Source organism: Pyrus communis, chromosome 4, assembly GCF_963583255.1.
Source record: "Pyrus communis chromosome 4, drPyrComm1.1, whole genome shotgun sequence".
Taxonomy (NCBI): domain Eukaryota; kingdom Viridiplantae; phylum Streptophyta; class Magnoliopsida; order Rosales; family Rosaceae; genus Pyrus; species Pyrus communis.
In genome coordinates, this window is record NC_084806.1 from 15,267,587 (window position 1) to 15,287,795 (window position 20,209).

The following is a 20,209-nucleotide window of genomic DNA, read 5'->3' on the forward strand; positions in this document are numbered from 1 at the left end:
GAAGCCAGTGAGCTCCCAAAAGGCCTCGTACTAGGTAGGGATGAGAATATACATTTAAGGATCACTTCCCTGGGCGATGTGGAATGTTACAATCCACCCCCCTTAGGGGCTGGACGTCCTCGTCGGCACACTTCCGGCCAGGGATTAGCTCTGATACCAAATTGTCACATCCCGGCCCGGGGCGGATCATTTCCCGGGCCCGCTCCACCACCGTAGCACAATATTGTCCGCTTTGGGCTTACCATTCCCTCACAGTTTTGTTTTTGGGAACTCACGAGCAACTTCCCAGTGGGTCACCCATTATGGGATTGCTCTAGCCCCCTTCTCGCTTAACTTCGGAGTTCCTACAGAACCTGAAGCCAGTAAGCTCCCAAAATGCTTCGTGCTAGGTAGGGATGAGAATATAGATTTAAGGATCACTCCCCTGGGTGATGTGGGATGTCACAATCCACCCTTCTTAGGGGCCCGACGTCCTCGTCGGCACACCACGGCCAGGGTTAGGCTCTGATACCAAATGTCACACCCCTACAGGGAAGTGGTCCGCCCCGGGCCGGGATGTGACAATTTGGTATCAAAGCCTAACCCTGGCCGTGGTGTGCCGACGAGGACGTCGGGCCCCTAAGGGGGGTGGATTGTGACATCCCACATCACCTAGGGGAGTGATCCTTAAATGTATATTCTCATCCCTACCTAGCACGATATTGTCCGTTTTGGGCTTACCATTCCCTCACGGTTTTGTTTTTGGGAACTCACAAGCAACTTCCCAATGGGTCACCCATTATGGGATTGCTCTAGCCCCCTTCTCGCTTAACTTCGGAGTTCCTACGGAACCTGAAGCCAGTGAGCTCCCAAAAGGCCTCGTACTAGGTAGGGATGAGAATATACATTTAAGGATCACTCCCCTGGGCGATGTGGAATGTTACATTGGTGGTGTTGGGTTAGGGCAAATGGTAATTTTGAAATTTTAGAAATAAGTGAGGGGATAATGGGGAGGAAGAATTCATTCTGGATTTCCCCAGCAACCCAGAATTCAATTCCCACATAGATGTAGGGAACTCATGTCACGCCTTGATCCTAAGATATGTCAGGGATCGACACGAGGCAGCAAGGTTCTAAAAGACGCTAGACGCTAGTCGGGCGGCGAGATGGGGCCTAGCACCTAGGCGGCTAGGCAGGGTCTAGGTGGGCACCTAGGCGGACTAGGCGGATTAACTAAATCCATTATATTTCATGAAAATAAGTGTATGTTTATACTTAAAATATATATATAATTTCATCATAAACTACAAAATAGAATGACACATATATTATGAAGTATTGGAACATAATGAAAACATGGGGAACAAACATATAATGTGTGCTCATTTAAGTATTCGGCAAGTCTCTTACAATTTATTGAAAAAAAATAAAATGCAAATGAAAGTTATCAACTTTCTGCCTAAGTGAGTCGATGCCTAGGCGAGTCTGGGCGGGTGCCTAGGCAGTCTAGGTGGGTGCCTCAGTATGTCTATGGGCCATTTTTTAATTTTCAAACACCTAGGCATTAATCGGGACGGTGACCAACCGCCTAGTGCCGTAGAATAGTGCGTGGCAGTTGAAACTAGCGGTACTATAATACATAGAGTCAGATGGAATTCATACATAATATACATCAGATATTCAGCGAAAACGAAATTAGAATAAAGGGAACAAACCTACTCTCGAATGCACTACACATGTCAGCTATACCCCTTGAAACCTCTTCTCTAACCTTTACCTGTCACTTTCCAATGCGATCATACGTCGTGGGAAGGGAGCACCGAGTAAAGCAAAATCCGGATAAGCTACGAAGGTCATGTGAGTGACAAACCATATATGTGACTTAAAATCAATAGTTTGCAATCCTATATATATATATATATATATATATCCTTACTCATAAATCTCGTTTGACTCCACACATGCATCCAATCATCAGTTTCATACATTTACTAAAATCATAGGGCTATAACAACATCATCAAGTTTCGTGTTCCAGAACCTCTTATGGAATCGAACAACAAAGATACACAAAATAGGGTTCCAGAACCTCTCATGGAACCGAATATAAACTATACACATGGTTCCTAAACCTCTCATGAAATCCGACAGGATGTAGGTCCCATAATCACTCATGGACCATGATAGATGTAGCATTCCAGAACCACTCATGGAACCTATTGAAAAAAGAAAGCAAGATTTCAAAACCACTCATGGAATCATAAAGAAAGGTAACATACTAGGGATTTAATATCTACACATGAAACGATAAAGGAAGTATACAAGGTATTAGTCCTCTACTAGCCCTCTAAGTTCACAAACATTTCAAATATACATACATATACATTTTATAAAGCATATTGATGACTGGGTAATAACCATTTGTAAATCCATGCTATGCACACAAAGAATATAACAAGAGAATTTCATATGCAAATACGTATCACATAATCTTAAAATCAACTCACCTAGATCCAACACACTTCTAGAATCAACACAATTGAATCGTCATGCAAAACGATGTGCACGTCACCGAGACATCATATGCCTCGATGAGCCAACAATGCTCCAATAGAAAACTTAATAAAAATGACACCCATTTTTTCATCTACCTCCAAAGGACACCAATTTTATACGCATGCAGAGCTCAACAAGTGGAACAAACTTTTATACATGCGACAAAGTCTAAAAATGAACGAAAGACAGTCAATTTTGTTGATAAAGGCGATAAGTATCCAAAACTTTACGGCGTCGATTCTTCGCCTATGGTGGTCCAACGACGTCGGGGTTGGTTTAGTTTTAATCATGGGATGGCGTTGGTCGCTGCTTTGCGGATTCGCCAAAAAATGGAAAAGAGTCGCTAAAACATGTTGGTTTCGTGGCATAGAACCGCCACGTACAATGGTCAATGGGATGGTACTTTGGTGGATTTTGTAGAGGGAAGTACGAGTTTTAAGAAGGTGGGGGTAGCACGGTCTAGGTCATTCTAAGTTGGCTAGAATTTGCGTCGGAAGACATGAAGATTGCGCGGATTGGTGGATCGATGGGCTGGGTTCTGGGTCGGTGGGGTTTTAGGCTGCCTGGGTTCAGTTTCCAGAAATGGAATATGTTTAATTTTGGCAAATTTTGTTTTGGAAACTTGTTATTTATAGTAAGTCTAAAAGTCCAAAATGCTCCTCACTTATAACGCCACTAACTTTTTCGTTTCAATTCCAATTCGCGAATAGGTTTTGTCTAAATGTTCATAGGTTCGAATTCTATCCATCCATTCCAAACCTACCTCCAAACACCAAAGCGAAATTTAAAATATGACCAAAAAGCTATTGAAATCGTTTTTTTCCCAAAATGTAAATTAAATAAATAAACAAATTTTGGGACGGGATATTAATAATTCAATTCCTCCAAAATTTGGAGTTGGCTTCCAAAATTCATGTAGATCCCACCAACTTTTTGATTTTCCAATATTCAATAAACATTAGAGTATCTTATAATCGGAATTCAATTTTCCGTTTTGATTCCTATTACCATTACGTAAACGTGCCATAAAACAGTTAAATATGGAGTACATTACGTATTAGAATATGTGACAGAAGGCTTCAAGGTAATCCCATCTAAGAGGGAGGTGGGGACCCATCTCAGAGAACCATGGTTTGGTAGTTGCTTCCTTTGTGTTAAGTATTTGGGTGCACAGCACTGATCGGACGGCTGGGACCTGGGTGCATATGGAGCCATCTATATTTTTTTTATTTGTTAAATAATAAATTTGGTTAAATTATATTTTAGATTAATCACCGATAGAGTTCGAACCCACTTCTAACCTATAAAATTAAAGAAAAAATAATGAAAAGGGTTTTAAAACATTGAATTTAAACAAAAAAACATCAAATAACTTTATTTAATGATTAGGATAAAACTCAATATCCAACTAGCCCAATAAAATTGGTCCAAGCAAAATAACTGGACGGTTTTCCAATTTTAACCCTAATTGGAGCTTTAGCCCGTTTATTTACTCTGTTTCGCTCTAGATGAAGAGAGAGAAGGGCTTTTGGGAATCGTAGAATTTCTACAGCTCTCAGATCATTTCTATGGCTGCCAATGCGTAGCCTCCTCGCGTAAAACCTCTGTCTTCTTCTCGGGCTGCCAAAAAGTAGCCTTCTGGCGTCTCATCCACCGTTTACTGCTGTTGGAGGTGAGTTTTCCGAAATCAAACTGTTTTATGTTCAAATCACGTTGTTGATGACTTTGTTATTGCTTATTTTTGTGGATCCAAGTCTTGATTAAACCACAAGTGTGCAGAATAGCAGACATCATCTCATCCCGTGTTGATTAGGCGAACGCCTAATTGTTTGAAAGCAAAGCAATTTGTTTTTTTGAACTCGTTGATGAAGATATATCTGTGGATTTGCACATAAGATGATGAGTGCTAAAGGGATTAATTAATATATGCAAACCCAAAAGTAAGGGAGTTTAATTAATTACTAAGTGGCCTTTTACTACTTATAAATGGATTAGATCCATACATACTATGTAGAACTATATTGCATAAGATGAGATTTAGAACTGTATTGCATTTTTCTTTTCTGAAATAAAATTTGGTGTAGTTAACAATCGCACAACCCTTTATGTTTGGTTGCACAAAACAGGATATATATTTGCAGGATAATGCCCTTCTTTTATCAAAGCGTCACTTTTAAGTTATTTTGTTGCATATAATTATATAGATGTCTTAAGTTTTTTTTTTTTTTTTTTTTTTTTTTTTTCTAACACTATTTACGAAATTTTAGTTCTCCAACCAAAAGAAAAGATTAATCTCCTCATGCGCTTTCTTTCCGTGCTTCTTCAAAATTGATACTTTCAAATTTGGTTCTACAAATGGTGTTAGTACTTAGTTTTAAAATAGTGGCAGTGTTCAATTGTAAAAATAGTGGTAATGTCAATGTTCAGTTGCAGAAATAGTGTAGTATCATCAGTGATGAGTTCTAGAAATAGTCAGTGTTCAGTTTAAGAAATAGTGATAGTACTAATATTTAGTTTTAAAAATAATGATAGTATTAGTATTCAGTTTCAGAAATAGTGATAATACCCATTTTCAGTTTAAGAAATAGTGATAATAGCAGTGTTCAGTTAAGAAATAGTGATAATACACATGTTCAATTCTAGAAATAGTGTTTAGTTTAAAAATTAGTGATAACTTCAGTACTTAGTTTAAGAAATAATGATAATACCCTTGTTCAATTTGAAAAATAGTTAGTATTTAGCTTAAGAAATAATGATAATACACGTTTTCAATTTAATAAATATTCAGTTTTCAGTTCTAAAAATAGTCTGTGTTCAATTCTAAAAATAATCAGTGTTCAACATAGAAATACTCATTATTCAGTTTAAGAAATAGTAATAATATTAGTGTTAAGTTCAAGAGATAATGATAATACCCGTGTTTAGTATACAAAATAGTGAGTGTTCAATTTAAGAAATAGTGATAATACCCGTGTTCAATTTACGAAATAGTGAATGTTCAGTTTAAGAAATAGTGATAGTACTAGTGCTCAGTTTAAGAAATAGTGAGTGTTCAATTTAAGAAATAATGATAGTGCCAGTGTTCAGTTTAAGAAATAATAATAGTACTAGTGTTCTATTTAAGAAATAGTATCGGTACTCCTATCCAATTCAAGAAATAGTTAGTGTTCAATGTTTATAATTGATAATTTTGTTTACGTGGGGAAATATTGTAGTTATTTAATCATTTTTTTTCACTTGAAGACCTAAAGTATCAAATTTTTAGTACGATATTAATGCATTTTTTGTTGATTTGTTTTCAGATTGTTGCTGGGACGGAACAAAGCCACGAACAACACTACCGGTAAAGGCAAATAACAAGGAGAAGGTGGTGATGTTGAAAACACCTGAGCTGATGAAAATACTGGAGCTTTACGGGCAAATTTACAAGACCATTGTTTTATCCGTCAAGAGTCGAGACTCCACTGGCAAATCTACAACGACTCACAAACAGAAAATGAAACTGGAATAATTTCCAATGGAAGTGGCTCTTGCATTCTAGGAAAGTGGGTTCTAAGTGGTAAGCAAAATTAAGGGTGGAAATTGATCAACAAAAGAATATGAAGATTCTGAACCACCTAATTACAAATAAGTAATATACTAATAAAATAATAATAATTAAAAAAATATATATAAATAATAAAAGAAATTGGGGAAGCAATTGCTCCTATTTTCTTTAAACGTGCAAAATGGTTTGAGGAGGTGGCCACAATCATTCACCCATGTTGAGTTTTACCTCCCTTTTAGGAGGAGGACCTGGATTGTTTACCCTTCTCATCTCATACCCTTCATATTTCCTTCTATTTATATGGTCACGGTTAAGTCACGTCAACATTTTATATTGATTTTTTTAAAGAAATAATAAGACAAAAAGTAATGGGAATATAAAATGTTGACGTGGCTTAACCGTGACCACAAAAATAGAAGTGGATGGGAAAGGTATGAGATAGGGAGGGCAGACAATCCAGGTCCTTAGGAGGAAGGGGGACGACAAGAAGAAAACAAGAAAAGAAAGAAAAAAAAAAAAGCAAAACCTGAAGAGAGAACAAACAGCCAAAAGAAAAAAGAAAGAGAGAAAGAACTGGTTGACATAATGACATACTTGTAAATAAAGGGAAATTTATTTCTAACAAAATTAGCTGACAGAATAACATTGCCGTTAGGGGCAAAGGTGGAAAAAAAATCATTTCGTTTTGGGTTTTTAGTTCATTCCATGTGTGTTAAATGGTTGTGGGTCTGATATAGATTAGTTTTGTCCTTATAATCAAATATGAAGTCCTTTTCGTTAAAAGGAAGCTAAATAATCAAATCCAAAACCTAAACCAAACCTAAAACCTAAAACGAAGCTAAATATCGGCCACAATTTAGCCCACAAATTGAAATGGGACCCACGGGTGAGAGTGAAAAGTGGGCTGTGAAGTCCACACCCCAAAACCTAGACGCCCAAACGCGCCACAACCCTTCCTAGCCGAGACCCACCCACGTGGGGTTGTCCCCCTTGCGTGTCAGCCTCACTGTAGCCCAACGGTTACTTTTCTTCATCAAACGATCAGTTTAATTGGATCGTTGGTTAATCCAATGGTCCACGTTCAAATATATATATTTTTTTTGGTTTTATATTTATATATTTATTGAATCCAACGGTTTAGATCGAATATAATCAAATCTAACGGTAAAAAAAAGATATAACGGTCCAAATTTAAATCCAATAGCTAAAATAATTTTAAAAAAATTATTTAACTCAAAATTCAACCAAAAACTGTATAAATACATATGTATTTGTTCAAATATCCACACAAAACTCACTTTTCTCCTACAATTCTTCCAATTTTTCTTTTTACCATTTCTTCTCATTTCCAAATTTTTCAAGATGGTAAAAGAGCATGTTAGAGGTCGTAATTGACCTTTGACGAAGATATTGCTTTATGTTTGACATGGATTTCTGTTAGCGAAGATGGTGCCGTCGACACGAATCAAAATAGAAAGGTTTTGTGGGGTAAAATCGTTGATAAGTTCCATGAAAACCCCAATGCCGGTCGAAGGGAAGTTGGTGGTGTTTATGATCAGTGGAAGATTATCAACAAAGCGTGGACTTTGTGGAAGGGAAGCTTGGAGAGAGTCATGGTTGACATGCCTAGTGGAAGGGGTGCCTTAGAAATTGTGAGTTTCTTTGTTGATATTTTATTTGTCATGTACATAATAGTATTTTGCAACTAATTGTTTTTATGTATTTGTTGCATAGGGTGACAAAGCAATGACAATTTACAAGACAAAAACTACACCAAAAAATCAAGCTTTTAAGTTGCATCATGCTTGGAACATCCTCAAGGATTGTCCAAGGTGAGGAACCGATGTGGACCAATAATGGGGAAGATTATTTCATAGTGAAGCCCCGCCCCCAAATGATTTCAATGAAGGTGCGAATGAAGGTGTCAATGAAGGTGTCGAACAAATGACCCCCCAACTTCTTCTTTTGCAAGGCCTCCGGGAAGATATAAACAAAAGGAAGCAAACAGAAAAGGGAAGCCCCAAGATCCGATGAGTGGACCCATTGCTACCGGAATTGCAAAATTTAGCGAAACTCATAGTGCTCGCCAAGAAGAAGTAGTCCGAATGCGTTTGTAAATGTAGGAAGAAGGGGATAGGGAGCAAGAGAGGTTTGAAATAAATTTGATGATGGAGGACCTCAACAAATACACTCTAGAGAGGAAGAAGTACTTGCATGGTAAGCAAAGGGAAATTTCGCAAAGGGATGCCAGAAGGAGTATATATCAAGAAGATAATTCATCACAAGGCTATACCCCAAGTCCACCACGAAGTCAATCACCAAATCAAGATGGTGGATATCATTATTAAGGTTAGATCGTTTATGAATTTTCGATTGTATTAAGTTTATGTGGTTTACTAATTGTTGTTTGTATTAAATTTATGTACTTTATTAATTGTCGTGTGTGTTAATTATTGTTTATATTAATCTAGAAGCCTTCAATAATTATTGTACTTATTATTCCACACTTTGATGTAGAATAGATGCCTTCAATAATTCAACCTCTATTCAATAATTTATCCAATGTACTACACAAAAGACTTCGCACAAGAAGACACTTAAATTTATTACTAGAAAATACCAACATAATACACTTAAAATTATTACATAAATGCTCAACCAATATCATCAACGTTCACCTTCTTGGCGCCATACATGCTTAACCAAATCCTTGCGGAGTGTGTCATGACCTTGAGGAGCTTGAATTCTATTTAAACGTCTCATATACTCACTCAATGTGACCCTATCCTGTCTGGTTTCATATGTGGTTTCAACGAGATATTAAACATCTCTTGCAATAGCTATCGCATGTGTTGGTTGGTCATCATCCACATGTTCGTCTGAATTTTCTTTAATTTCGATGTACTCATCGTCCACAATTATGTTGTGCAAAATTATGCACATCATCATGATTGAATGGAGGTCTTCAGTATGCCAAAGTCGTGCAGGCCCTCTAACAATGGCCCATCGAGTTTGTAGGATCCCAAACACTATTTCCACATCCTTCATGTAAGACTTTTGCCTATGCGAAAATAATTTCTTCTTTGCACTATCAGGATGAGAAAAAACTTTTGACAAAGGTAGACCAATTAGGATAAATATCATTAGTTAGGTAGTAACCTAGCTTATACCTATTACCATTTACCTTATACCGAAATTTTGGTGCCCATCCATTGACAACATCATCGAATAGAGGTGAAGACCAAAGAACGTTAATATCATTGTTGGATCTAGGAGTGCCGAAGAATGCATGCCAAATCCATGTGTCGTAAGATGCCATAGCCTTGAACGCAATGGTTGGCTTGTTATGACGACCCTTGAATTGGCCAGCTCAAGCAGTAGGACAATTCTTCCACTCCCAATGCATATATTTGAGACTTCCTATCATGCCAGGGAAGCTGCTTTTGTTTGCCTTGCGTAGAAGCATCTTCAAGTCTTCACGATTTGGCTTGCGGAGGTATGTGGCTCTATATATGGCTTGAATTGCCAAACAGAAGCGTTTTAGGTTCTCAATAGCAGTACTTTCCGTAAGTCGGCAATACTCATCAGTTGAGTCTGCAGAACACCAATTAGCTAGCATCCGAAATGCAAAAGTGAGCTTCTGATGAGGTGATAGACTTTGTCGGCCGACGACATCTATCTTCCTTGCAAAGTAGTAGTCATGATTGACAACTGCATTTAATATGCTTTCAAAAAGTTCTTTCTTCATCCATCGCTTTCGAAAATCATGAGCAAGAAATCTTGGACGCTCGATGAAATAATCTTTCATCATTCGATCATGACACTCTTCTCTATCACGCTTCACAAATGAACACCCCGTGACAAAACCACGATGGCTAGATTCGGCATAATGCTTATATTGCATAAGCGTATTTGCAAGTTCAGCTTCGGCGTTGATCATTTCAGCATCCTCAATGTCAAGCCTTGCTTGGTATTGTGCCATCTGCATTGCCCTGCTACGCCTTCTTCTATCACCTATTGATGAGATATTGAGGATTTTTAGGAAACAAAAACACTTGAAAGTTGAAAGATTGGTGAATATAGATGATGATTGAAGGTGGAAAGATTGTGTGATCAACTGATATTGGACCTATGTTTATATAGAGAATGAAAGTTGAATAGTTGGTAAAAGTTGAAAGTTTGGTGAAAGTTGAATGGTTGGTGAAACCTAAAAATATTTAGCCCAGAAAATTTAGGTTTTAGCCCAGAAACAACTTTTCTACTCCAACCCTTTTGGCCTAAAATTCCCCCAGATTATCAAATAATGAATTAAGGCTATTTTGTTTTAAATTAACTTTAAAAAAAATATATGTAGACTATCCTAAATTAATTTTATGAACATTTTAACCTAAAAATATTTAAATTCCGATAAATTTTGAAAAATCACTAAATCAATACATGAAAATCAAGATAAACCACATAAACTTAATACCAACGCCATTTAATAAACCACATAAACTTAAAAAATAAAAAAAGACAATTAATAAACCATATAAACTTAATACAATTGAAAACTCATAGACTACATAAATTTAATAATGATATCCACCATCTTGACTTGGTGATGGACTTGGGCGATAGTCTTGAGATGAATCATCATCTTGAAATATACTCCTTGTGGCATTCCTTCGTAAAATTTCCTTCCTTTTGCTTACCACGTAAGTATCTCTTCCTCTCTGGAGTGTATTTGTCGAGGTCCTCTATTATCAAATTAGTTTCGTACCTTTCTTGCTCCCTATCCCCTTCTTCCTTCATGGCCAAAAGCATTTGGGCCGATTCTTCTTGCCGACGACACTGGTTTTCGTTCATTATTGCCATTTCGCTAGCAAATTGGGCACGTGTCGGATCTTGGGACTTACCTTTTCTCTTTGCTTCCTTTTGCTTATCTCTACCCGGGGGCCTTGCAAAAGAAGAAGTTGGGGTCATTTGTTCGACACCTTCATTGTCGGCAAAATTCACACCTTCATTGACATCATTTGGGGGTGGGGCTTCATTATGAAATAACCTTCCACATTGTTGGTTCGCATCGGTTCCCCACCTCGAACAATCCTTAAGGATGTTCGAAGCATGATGCAACTTAAAAGCTTGATTTTTTGGTGTAGTTCTTGTCTTGTAAATTGCCATTGCTTTGTCACCCTATGCAACAAATACATAAAAATAATTAGTTGCAAAATACTATTATGTACATGACAACTAAAATATCAACAAATAAACTCACAATTTTTTAGGCGCCCCTTCCACTAGGCATGTCAACTATGGCTCTCTCCAAGCTTCCTTTCCACAAAGTGCACGCTTTGTTGATAATCTTCCACCGATCATAAACACCACCAACTTCCCTTCGACTAGTGTTGGAGTTTTCATGGAACTTATCAACGATTTTACCCCATAAAACCTTTCTATTTTGATTGGTGCCGACGACACCATCTTCGCTAATCGAAATCCATGCCAAACATAAAAGCAATATCTTCGTCAAAGGTCCAATTACGACCTCTAACATGCTCTTTTGCCATCTTGAAAATTCTGGAAATGAGAATAAATGGTATAAAGAAAAATTGGAAGAATTGTAGGAGAAAAGTGAGTTTTGTGTGGATGTTTGAACAAATACATAGGTATTTATAGAGTTTTTGGTTGAATTTTAAGTTAAATAATTTTTTTAAATTATTCTAGCCGTTGGATTTAATTTGGACCGTTAGATTTTTTTTTTTACCGTTATATTTAATTATATTTGATCTAAGCCGTTGGATTCAATAAATACATAAATATAAAACTAAAAAAAAAAAATTTGAACCTGGACTGTTGGATTAACCAACGACCCATTTAAACGTCACTGTTGGATTATAAAAAGTAGCCGTTGGGCTGCTTTTTGCATTGACTGCTGAGGGAACACCCCCACGTGGGGCTGTCGGTTGGCTGAAGATGCCTTGCGCATGCAGCGCGTGGGCGAGTCGGGAAAGGGAACTAGGCTTCATAGCCCCAATTTCAATCTCAGTTAGTGGGGCCCATTTTGGTTTGTGGCTTAAAACTGGGCTGGTATTTGACCCTCAAATGAGTTTTAGGTTTTAAGTTAATTTTGGATCATAGATTGGAGTGGATTTTGGGAAGAAAAAAAGGAGAAATTTTAGATTATAAATCATCATTGAAGATGGTCTTAAAGCCCTAAAATTAAAGCTCGGTACTACAAAAGTTTCGAGGCCCAAACCGTAAAAGCGAAACTTGAGACTTCCGAAAACCCCAAAAATTTCAAAAACTCAAAATTAATTTCATTTTCCCGCTCAAATGCGAACCAGAGAGAAATCAAATCCAGTCGAAAGATCCCCATTCATTCCATCTTCCCAGTCTCTAAAAAACACTCATCTTCCAACCTTAACACCTTCGATTATCCATTTAATCGATTAATTTATTTACTGACAAAATACCATGTCGGCCACATCGGCTCGCCGCTTCAAAGACCGCGGCGGCGCCGGCGTGGCAGCAGGATCCAAACCCGCCGCCACTCTCAAACCATCCAAGCCTCTAACGCCGATACCCTTTTCTGACAAGAATTACGCCAGCGCCGGAAAGGAGAACCCCCTTCCAGGGACCGCTGCTTTCCGGGCTTCGGCCCAGAAGCCCACGATCCGGCCAGTTCCGCGAGTCGACAAGGCGGCTGTGTCTGCGGCAACCAGTAGCGCAGGTAGCGAAACGCGTTCCCGGTGGTCCATGTCATCGGCGCCGAGAGGTAGGAGCCCTAGCCCTTCTGAGTTTACGAGGGTAATTTCTCATACGGGTAAGGAGCGGAGGGTCTCGGTGGATCGGGTCAGACCGGGTTCGGGTCTGAGTTCGGTGGGGGAGAGGGATCGCGTAGTGTCGAGTGCAGGGAAGGTTAGAGGATCAGCTAATGGGAAGCAGAGAACATGGTTTAGGGATTTGGATGTGAAGAGGAGCGATGTGGGAGCGAATGGGATTAGGGTTTTGAGGGATATCAAAGAAAGTGGTAAAATTGGTGTGAATTTAGAGAAAAAGAATGCAACTTCTGGAGAATTAAAAGTGAGAGCGGTGGAAATTGAGAAGAATTCGGATGGGGTTAGGGTTAGGGATCCGGGAAGTGGAGATGGAGAAGCTAATTTGAGCTCCGATCTGAAAAACCCTAGTGCGGTTGATAAAAAGGATCAAAATTTGGCGAGGGTGGATGATAAAGCTGTGAAAATTGGGAGTGGTGATGCTTTGGGACTGAAGGAGTCTGGTGAAAAATCTGTAAGTGATGCAAAGGTTTTGGAGGGTTTTAAAGAAAAGAGGTTGAATGAAGAAGGTAGTAGTGGTGGTCGTTCGGGTATCAAATATCCGAGTAAGCTTCACGAGAAGCTTGCTTTCTTGGAAGGGAAGGTTAAGAGGATTGCCTCGGATATTAAGAAGACAAAGGAGATTTTGGATATGAATAATCCAGATACGTCGAAGGTGATACTCTCTGATATTCAGGAAAAGATTTCTGGAATTGAGAAGGCCATGAGACATGTCAATGATTCAGGTGGTAAGATGGGGTTGCCGAAAAGTACTGAGCATAGTGACAGGGATGCAAAAGTAGTTGAGAAGGGCCATATTGAGCTGGTGTGTAATGCTAAGAGTTTGGTAAAGGGGTTGAACAGTGAGGACTTGGAAGCTAGGCTCTTTCCTCATCATAAGTTGCTTCAAAACTGTGTGGCGTTGAAAGAATCATTAGAAAGCTCTCAAGGTCATGGGTTCCAAGCTGTTGAAACTAGTTGTGAAGCAAAGGTTGAAGAGGAGTCATTGAGCCTTACAGATGATAACCCAATTGCGGTAGAGTTCTTGGCTTCCTTGGACCAAACTAAAGTTTCAACAAGGGATGATGGACGTGAAGGTTCGGAATGTTTTGAAGTTCAAGAAGTGGATGGTGTCACTGCTGCAGAAGTTGAAAAATCTTCGAAATTTGTCTCTGGAAAACAAAATTTGGAGCTCATTCTCACAACCGATGAAAAACTTGATGAGTTTGATGATCAGGAGAATAGACAGGACATGTTCTTTGACGAGGAAAATGAGGATACTTGCAGTTACCAGCTGAACCAAATAGGCCAAAAAACCTCAACTGGAGGGTGGTTCATGTCTGAGGGAGAGTCGGTTCTTCTTGCTCATGATGATAGTTCGTGCACCTTCTATGATATTGTAAATTGTGAGGTATTTAACTTTTCTCTTCTATTGCCTGAGCTTCATTGCGTAGTTATGCTTATAGTAATTGAATTATCAAAGCAATTTCAGATCATGTGCACCTTCAGTATAAATTAGGTTTACTCAAATTAAGTTTGAATTTTTGGTGTGATTTACTTTTATTGCAAAATATTTTGATTTTCTTTCAATTAGCATATGTCAAATAGTAACATTGAAAAAGCCAAGGTAAAACATATGCTGATTTATACTGTAGTATGAACAGATGAACAATTGGGGGACATAAAATTGTAATTGCTGAATGTGAAATTTGCATTATTGATTGATGGTTTATGGTCTCTTCAGGAGAAAGTTGTGTACAAGCCTCCTGCTGTAGTTTCACCTAATATGTGGAGAGACTGTTGGATTATCCGTGCTCCCAGTGCTGATGGTTGCTCAGGAAGGTATGTTGTGGCTGCATCAGCTGGCAATGCAATGGATGCAGGATTTTGTTCATGGGATTTCTATGCCAAAGATGTGCGTGCTTTCCGGATTGAGGATGGTTCAGCCCCTTCAAGAACAGTGCTTGGCCGCTTGCCCAACAGCATCTCACATGGAAGAAATGCTTTGTCTGATCTTCTGGATCCAGAACCTAGACAATGGTGGTATAGACCTTGTGGACCTCTCATTGCCTCAACTGCTAGCTGTCAGAGAGTTGTGAGAATCTATGACATCCGTGATGGTGAGCAAGTTATGAAATGGGATGTATCAAAGCCTGTTATAGCAATGGATAATTCAAGCCCCTTGCAGTGGAGAAATAGAGGAAAAGTTGTTGTAGCTGAAGCTGAAACAATTTCCCTTTGGGATGTGAACTCTCTTAACCCTCAAGCTTTACTATCTGTTTCTTCTTCTGGTCGGAAAATTTCTGCTCTTCATGTGAAAAACACTGATGCTGAACTAGGTGGTGGTGTTCGACACAGGTGGATGTCAACCTTTCATTTGGCTTTTACTTGTTTTCTATTCTATTTCTGGTTCATGCATTTTACCTGTTTTGCTTGCGTTTCTTCATGGATATGTCCTCTATCATGTCCTTGAATATGTCACTATGCTACTAGTTTTTTATGTGCGATTAATTAATTTTTTCATCTGGTTTTCTTGCTTACTTTTTGGATATATCAGGTAGGAAATTAGTTCTAGCATGAGAATATACCAATTGAAGTAGAAATCTGCTTAGTGTGCAAGATTCTAATAACACTTAATGTGGTTGTTTGGTTTGCAGAGCAAGTTCTGCGGAAGCAGAAGGAAATGACGGAGTGTTCTGTACTCAAGATTCTATTAACATTATAGACTTTCGGCATCCTACTGGCGTAGGTCTTAAGATACCAAAACTCGGTGTAAATGTGCAATCAGTTTTCTCTCGTGGAGATTCTGTCTTCCTTGGCTGCACTAGTGCAAGATCGGGATGGAAAAAGCAGTCTTCTTCACAGGTGCAACAATTTTCAATCCGAAAACAAAGTCTATACAGCACCTACGCTTTGCCAGAATCAAATGCTCACAGTCATTACACAGAAATTACACAAGTTTGGGGGAATTCAAACCTTGTCATGGGTATTTGCGGATTGGGGCTGTTTGTATTTGATGCGTTGAAGGATGACGGAGTTCCATTGTTGACCAGTGATGACGGGAGTCAAAAAGCCAGAGAAACTGTTGGTCCAGATGACTTGTATGCACCTTCTTTTGATTACTTGGATTCTCGGGCACTTCTTATCTCAAGAGATCGCCCGGCACTGTGGAGGCACCTATCATAGGTCTGCAGAACGCTTGAAAATTCTTCTTACATTTATGATTATCTAGGAAAGAGGGTAGTCAGCAGCATAGGAATGTGATGCTGCAATGAGTTTTGTTATTTTGCTAAGATACTGCTGTGGTGTGTAATGTTATGTATACTGTAAGGCTTTCTGTTGAAGGATTATTTATTAGATGGAATTAAACTTTTATTTTCTGTTATACTTGTATGTTTTTTGTCTTTGTGAGTAAAGCCTTTTTGGTAGTGTCTTAAACCTGCCCTCCATGCTTATTAGATCTTCTTTCGGGATCTTTGTTTATCTTGGTTTTTATGCTTGGATTCCAAGTTGGTTATTGAAGAATCTGGGACAGTAGGGCGTTAGAACATACTTTCAGTATCCTGATGAGGCATGTACGCCGACACCCAGATTTGCTCCCGAGTGGTTTAAAGGAAATCTGTCAGATTGGCTCGTTTTGAACTACATTTAAAAAAACACTTTTGCCCATAAGCCTTTTTAGTAAAAGCGCTTTCATTAGAGCAACTCCAGCGTGGGCTGGTGCTCGGGGGACAGTGGACCAAATAGGGCCAGGTAGCCCGGCCTTGAAGCTCCAGCGTGGGTAGCCCGAGGGAGAGTGGAGGCCAGAGCTCCGGGCCCATGAGGAATTGCCAGCCCGAGTGGATGTGATGCAATGGCTGACATCATCCTGGCGTCAGCCCAATTTTATATTTTTTTTCTGTAAAGCGCGTGCACCTCACCTGCACATAGGGGCGCGTCAGTCGACAACTTTTCAGCGTATGGGGCCCGCGTCACAGTCTGCCAAGGTTACCGTTGGGAAGCCACGTGGCTTCCTACGGTCCGTTCGATCTCAACAACTCTTTAAATTGGACGGTCTAATTTGCAACGGTACTAAAAATAAAAAAAATCTTATTTAATATCAACCGTTGGATCTGAGATCAACGGTTGATATTATTCTGCTTTATAAATAAATAAATAAAAGAAAAAATAGTTTTAAAATTAAGAAAAGGTACCGCTGCAACATATGACACAATTTGGAGTGTTGGAATTCAATTTTGTTTTTTTTTTTTTTAAATCCAACAGCAGAGATTAATTAGTTCAATAAAAATTTTAAAAAAAATTGTAAAAAATCCGAAAAAAAATCTGAATTTTTTTAAAAAAAATTGTTTTTACTTTTCTATAAATACCTTCTCATTATCATCTACCTTACACCACAATTTCATATTTTCTCAACTACTTTCAATCAAATTCCTATCTTTCTCTCAAAGTTTCAATCCAATTTTTTTTTTTTCACAAAATGACTACTGATGCAAGTACGAATTGGACGCTTCTTGAAGAAATTGCGTTGTGTACTAGCTGGGTTGAAGTTACTCATAGTTCGCTTACAGGTAATAAGATGCAGTTGCGAGAAATGTGGAGTCTTAGTCATACCAATTATCTTGAGAAAATAGGTGGGAAAAGAACCAAAGAATCAATGTCCAGTCGTTGGAAATTACTTAGCCAATTGTTTAGTACATAGAGAAACGCCTTGGCACAAACTATGAAGAAGAAGACATTATAAAAAAGAAGCAGAAACTATGAATAATTATAGAGATTTTGGTGAAGAAGGAAACAAAAACTATGAATAATGATAGAGATCTTGAGAAAATTGGTGTGAGATGTGTGAGGATGGATGGTGAATTATATGGAGGATTCATAAAGGATTAGATTGTAGATAATGCCACGTGGCATGCCGTCATTCGTTAAAAATCTGATAGAAATCTATCCTCAAAGATTGTAAACAGATTATGACACATGGCTCGACGTGATTGGTTAATAATCTTATCGGAAACCCATCACTAATAATTGTATTTTCGGATAATGACACATGGCGCAACAAGTACGATTAAAAATCTTATCGGAAATCCATCACCAATAATTGTCTTTTCGGATTTTATGACAAGTGGCGCAACGAGAACGATTAAAAATCTTATCTGAAATTACAAATAAAATTATTTTGTATTATTTTATAACTTTTCGGATAATGACACGTGGCGCAATGAGAACGATTAAAAATCTTATCCGAAATTACAAATAAAATTATTTTGTATTATTTTATAAATAAAAAAAATACTAATATTTTATTGCCTATTGCCAAGGCTATTGAAGTGCAACGATGGAGATGCAAAAGACGATTACAGTTTTTTAAGGGCAGTTATTGTTCATTGGGTGGATAGCATAGTGTATTGCCTGGGGGGAGGGTTCCCACGTTGGAACTGCTCTTAGAAGCACAATGGAATTTTTAATAAAATGCAAGTGCTCCTTGAAAAGAGCACACATGAAGTGCTTCTTTAATAAAACATTTTAGGTGTTTTTTTGAACCCAGAACCACTTTATAACTTTTTCTATCTAACATGATAAAAAACAAGTAAACTTTCCAAAGTCCCCAGTTCTTCTAGTTTTGAAGGTTGATTCCTCCAGCAGGCAAGGGAATGAGGGAAAAGCCTTTGGAGGTTTCAAATGGCTTTAGTTGAAGTGAATTCTTCTCTTCTTGTTACCCTTGTCAAAGGCTAGACAGAGAGTAGGACCGTTTTAGGGTTGGTTTCTTAATGTTATTTTTTTAGTATATTGATATTTTTTTTTTACATTAGGGAAGGAGGAGTTTGGCTAAGCCACACAATGGGTAACCTAATTTGCCATCCACGAGATTCTAACCTAAGATCTTTCACTTTTAAACGAAGAGGAATACCATCATACCGTAGTATTAAGTAATACGTTGGTTTCTTAATGTATAAGCCTCATTTCCCACATGCAATTTCGCTCAGCATCCGTTGCTCACAAGAATTAATGGTTAGAAACTGCACACGCATGTGCGAGCGACTGACCGTATCGTGCTATTTACCCCTAGTACAGTAGAAGCGCGCTCAGCTGATGGCCAAGCTAAACTTAGCCTCAGCTTTGGCGTTTATAAGCTGTAAGACACTCCTACATTCATTGTGTATTGTAAGATGAGTGGGCTAGGGTAACCTGCCCAAACTTGATTGTGGCTTTTGTTTTATTGGGCCACTGGCCCACAGCCACACATGCAACACAAAACCTTAATCATGTCATTGTTGTATTATTAATTTTTTTTTTATATACAAATGATATGTTTACACTAAAGGAGTGAAAAAATAAATTGGTTAGGAACTCATTATCTACGAGATTCCTACCTAAAATCCTAAAACTACTCACTTACAAATGAAGCACTAAACCGTCGTAGTAAATGACTTCATCATATCATTGTTATTACCTAAATAATTACAACATCACTTAATATGTGTCTTAATCAACTTTACAATAGCTATATTAGGTCCCTTGAAAAAAGGATCCCTATTTTTACGATGCAAGAAACTACTTGTGAGGTTGACATTACATTCTTTTATAATGATATAAATTGTCTATTTTTTAGATATCTATCCATGAATTATTTTTGCAAAAAATTAATTCAATCCGATATTATTTATTTATTTTATAATCAGAATGAATTTGACTGTTAGTTAGGACAATATTCACCAACTTCTTTGCAATTATAATCTATCAAATCAAATTTGAAAAAAAAATAAAGAATTCAAATCGAGGACATTTAACATGACAGCTCTTGCGCCGAGGTTGGTTGGTTGATAGATTTCATCATCGAGGGGTCAATCTAAATTAAGGAGATTTCATATTTCTAATTTCTGATATAATAACTTGGGTGTCGGCCAATAATATTATGAGATGTGTTATCCACAATTTTTTTTTTACTTCTCACATATCCTTTGTTAATTTCTGTCCGTTGATTTTCTTCAATTCATCCGATTTGATAGTTGAAAATTAAAAGAGTACGAGAAGTAAAAAAAAAAATGTGTATATCATAAATAAACCTAATTTTCTTTCATAAATAAATGTAAGCGGAGGTGAGAGAAAGGTCTGATATAACTTGGGTATCGGCTAATAATATTATATGACTCATGTGGCATCCAACTTTCTTTCATAAATAAATGTGAGCTCATGGGAAGGGAGGAGAAGGGCAATAATGTTCCTCAATGCCAAATGAAGGTTGTTTCTTTGATTGATATGTACGAAAATAGAAAGAAGAAAAACGTGCAAACTTCTCTCAAGATTGCCCAAAATGTTGTGAGGGTAAGGAT

The 20,209-nt window shown here is 37.9% G+C and overlaps 2 protein-coding genes across 2 annotated transcripts; one reads left to right on the top strand and one right to left on the bottom strand.

Annotated features, from left to right (window-relative positions):
• Positions 1–9,451: 9,451 nt before the first annotated feature.
• Positions 9,452–10,069, bottom strand: LOC137732753 (uncharacterized). Its single transcript, XM_068472032.1, has one exon. It carries the CDS (start codon positions 10,067–10,069, stop codon positions 9,452–9,454), a length of 618 nt encoding a protein of 205 aa, XP_068328133.1.
• Positions 10,070–12,392: 2,323 nt separating this feature from the next.
• On the top strand, positions 12,393–16,246 carry LOC137732340 (KIN14B-interacting protein At4g14310-like). The gene is made up of 3 exons (XM_068471651.1): positions 12,393–14,289; positions 14,623–15,236; positions 15,536–16,246. The coding sequence occupies exons 1-3, from the start codon at positions 12,538–12,540 to the stop codon at positions 16,062–16,064; spliced, it is 2,895 nt and encodes a 964-aa protein (XP_068327752.1). The 5' UTR covers positions 12,393–12,537; the 3' UTR covers positions 16,065–16,246.
• The last annotated feature ends 3,963 nt before the right edge of the window (positions 16,247–20,209 follow it).